Source organism: Porites lutea, chromosome 7, assembly GCF_958299795.1.
Source record: "Porites lutea chromosome 7, jaPorLute2.1, whole genome shotgun sequence".
Lineage (NCBI taxonomy): Eukaryota > Metazoa > Cnidaria > Anthozoa > Scleractinia > Poritidae > Porites > Porites lutea.
In genome coordinates this window covers 25,376,818-25,380,510 of record NC_133207.1, presented here as the reverse complement: position 1 = coordinate 25,380,510, position 3,693 = coordinate 25,376,818, and the positions used below count along the sequence as shown (strand labels likewise).

Genomic DNA, 3,693 nt, shown 5'->3' with positions numbered 1-3,693 from the left:
TTTTCCATTTTTAGCTCGATCGAGAAGTAAATGTTATAAAAACTTCATGTTTTATTGCACACGTGATAATATGCACTTATTTTTTCCTCATGTTCACCTGTTAAGCCTGGGCACTTAATGGCCTAAAGACAGCTTCGCCTCTGCTTCCTGTGGTTAACTGTCAAACTTGTGTTGTTGATGATGGTACTACCAAAGATATCATTTTTTAATGTGTTAAAACACACTTGTTTAATCATCTTCTCAATCGATTTCTTAATACAACCACCTGACCTAAATGAAGTGTTCTGGTTGGTTTATAACAGTCTAATACCCCACTGTTTCTGTCAAAAGGTCGGTTAGCGGATAATGCCGGAACATTACAATACAAAGTCACTCTTTGAAGGCCTCAGAGGACAGCTGTGCTGTGGCTTCGCAGGGGGCTTGCAATTGTCAATAAAAGTTCTGCCACTCAAACAGCATACGCAGTATACAGAGCAGTAATTCAAAGTTACTTGACTGCATGTGTACAATTCCGTAGAAACGTCGCAAAACTCAGCATGAACTCAACGGCGAACAGATCCAGCGAGTCTTCGAGCTGCTTCACTCAGTTAAATTCCACAGCGTGGAAAATCGGAGCAACCGTTACCTACTGTCTGTTCATTATCGTTTCACTGGCCGCAAATTCTCTCATTGTTATGATCGTTTATAAAACGCCGAACTTAAGAAAACCGATAAATTATTTCATCGCAAACATGGCCTCATCTGATATGCTGTTTCCAATATTCTTGATACCTTGGAGACTGTCCTACTTGCACACCAACTCGTTTCTTAGCGGTGGTCAGCTTGGTCAGGCCTTGTGTAAGCTTGTCCCCTTCTTTTCAGACGTTTCCACTGTCGTTTCGATTCAGAATCTGATTCTTATAGCAGTGGATCGCCTTGGAGCCGTGGTATTTCCACTCCGTTCTCCACTCATCAGATCCAAGCTGTGTCCCTTCTTCATTCTCTCCACATGGATAGTTGCCGTAGCTTTCTATTCGCCACACTTGTTCACTTTCGAGCTCGTTGAATACCCGGAGGGAACCTGGTGTGGTCTGGAATGGAAGAAAGCATTCGAAGAGTTCTCATCCTTTGCCAGTTACCAACTAGCTTCCTACATACTGTTTATATTTATACCTGTACTGTTGCTAGTCATTCTTTACTCCATCATTGTTATCAAGCTCAAGACAAAGGCACACCCGGGTGAACAGTCCGCGAACAGTCAGCAACAGCGGAACAAAAGAAACCGAAACGTGCTTCAAATGTCCATTGCTATCGTAACAGTGTTTGTGCTTTGCTTTTTACCTTTCTCTATCAACTATTTAATCATAGAGTATCAGGACACTTTCACGCATTTCTCGTGTAGTTTCTGGATATACTATGACGTCACCTATTATATGACTTGCGCGTACTGTGCTGTCAACCCGATTATCTGTTTTATGTTTAGCAGTAATTACCGAAAAGCTCTTAAAAGACTCATAAAATGTTCTTTTGTACAGGCGTAAGTCGCAAAAATGTGCTTTTGATTGAATATGTTAAGGAACACTCGTGAATAAAAAATCACCACGACTGCCGTCGGCGCACATAACTGAGGATTTTAAATAAGATGTGTTCAGTTTAAATCTCCCATGTCGGCGAAAAGTGACAGCATGCATAGGCCATGTATTGTAAAAGGTTGGGTGGTAAATAAAACTCAGGAACGGATCATTAGAAACGTTATTGGGGGTGTAGGCTGGCGAAGTACAACTGTACAACTGTTAATTACTGCGGAACCGCTAAGTTAAGGGAAGAGGTTCTGCCGCAAAAAAATAAACGAATAAAAGGGACAATTATAAATATCTGTTGAATTTTGAGCGCCACTCTAACGTGTGACAGTATTTTTGCGTCGTCAAAAGAAGCAAAGAAAAAAACTGCATGTTTTTGTGGCACGTACGCCGTTCGCCCACTGCAAAAATTACAATCCAAAAAGTTAAACAGGAAAGTTAAGCGGCAAGGTGTTGTCTTTTACACAAAATCAATTAAATGATATTGCCCCTTTGTAATGTTTTTATAGACATTTTGTGGCTTTATAAATTTTGATCACCTGACCTATGTTTAAATACATAATAGGTGTATTTCTACATGCAAATAATATGTATCACACCAGTTTAAAATGTCCACTCTTATTGGTTTCCAAATTTCTTTTCAATCGATTTCTAAATACAACCACCATGGTATTAAAATAGCATTCGTTAGTCTGCTCAGCAGAAAGGACGGCCATATCGGTCTTCTGATATAGAGTTCGCGTTTTTATACAGTCTTTCCATATCGGTCTTCATATCGGTCTTTCAGTAATTGTTATTAAAATAACAATTATTGGGCTCAGGCTTCGCAAGGGGACATGAAAATTAAAGTTTAAAAAGTTTGAATTTTAACTGATCGCCGTGATGAATACTGCGTTGTACAGAAGGCGCGCAGCAAACATAAACTCGAGAATGGGGAAAGGATCGAGCCAGCCTTGGAGCTGCTTCAAACAGTTTAAAGAGAAACTACAGAACTACAATGATGAAATTGTTATACTGTTCGTAGATGAAAAAAATTCTTGCGCTCTTGATCACAAGACTCCCTGATCACTCTTTCTCAGCCGTAAAGTTAGCTTCCTCGTGGGGCTAAGAGCCACATTAAAAATGTTCTTGGCTTGGCGTTGTATTTTTACTATTTATCTGACACAAATTCAACATACGTTTTGAATTGGGCGTTTTCAACACATTAGAACTAGAAATACGTGAATCGCAGGACCTCACGAAGGACTTCGAGAAAATTTATAAATTTAAAGAACTTAAGCAATATAAAGGAATAAAACAAAAGTGCAATAACTAAACAGAAGATTAAACGTAAAGAAAAAAGAAAAGAAAAGAAGAGAAAAAAAACAGTTTCTACGAGGAATCGAGGAATAGATGGGCGATGCGAGTTTGCAGCTCGCTATGATCCACGCGCGGTCCACGCTTCGCGCGCGACGAGATTTTAAACTCTCTTCGCTCGGCGCTAAACAAACAGGTCTTGTTACTGTATGATATTGTTTACATTTTGTTTAGAAACCAATTCTTTGTTCTCTCTCTTCGCTCTCCTAGGTTTCATATTTACTTGACAACCAAAGCTTGAAAGTCAATTTAAGACAGAAAAAAATCGATTTGACAAAGTAAATAACTCGAAGGTTTAATGCTAATGAGTTTCTCCCAGCCAATAATTACAAGACTTACTCAAGCATTCTCTATTTTCCAATTCCCCATAAGACACTCTGTTTGCCCCCCAAATTTTGCATAAACCATTGTTTTTAAATGCTCCTGGGAGTACTGCATTTTTCCAAGAGCATTTTAAGACAATAAGTTATGCAAAATTTGGGGGGCAGACAGAGTGTATTATGGGGAATTGGAAAATAGTCAATTAATATGAGTTGAGCGTTTGGGTCACTTTGGTCATTATAAAAATGATTGCCAGTTATCGAGCAATAGAATTGTAACCAACAAGTATTGAAATTCGTAACAATTAAAACTTCAGTCAGCAAAGAAGTAACAAGCCTCGACTATTTGTTGAGGAAGAACCTGCTAGTTTCCCTTTGCCGACAGCAGACTCCTTCTTTTTAGTTCGATCCAGAAGTAAGTGATGTACATAAAAACTGCCTGTTTTATGCACACATTA

General features: G+C 39.0%; 1 protein-coding gene across 1 annotated transcript in view; it reads left to right on the top strand.

Moving 5' to 3' along the window:
* The first annotated feature begins 731 nt into the window (after positions 1–731).
* Positions 732–3,693, top strand: part of LOC140944671 (RYamide receptor-like) — a 5,518-nt gene continuing 2,556 nt past the window's right edge. The window contains exon 1 of the mRNA XM_073393789.1: positions 732–1,292. Within this exon, the coding sequence (XP_073249890.1) occupies positions 732–1,292 (561 nt within the window). The remainder of the gene's footprint in view (positions 1,293–3,693) is intronic.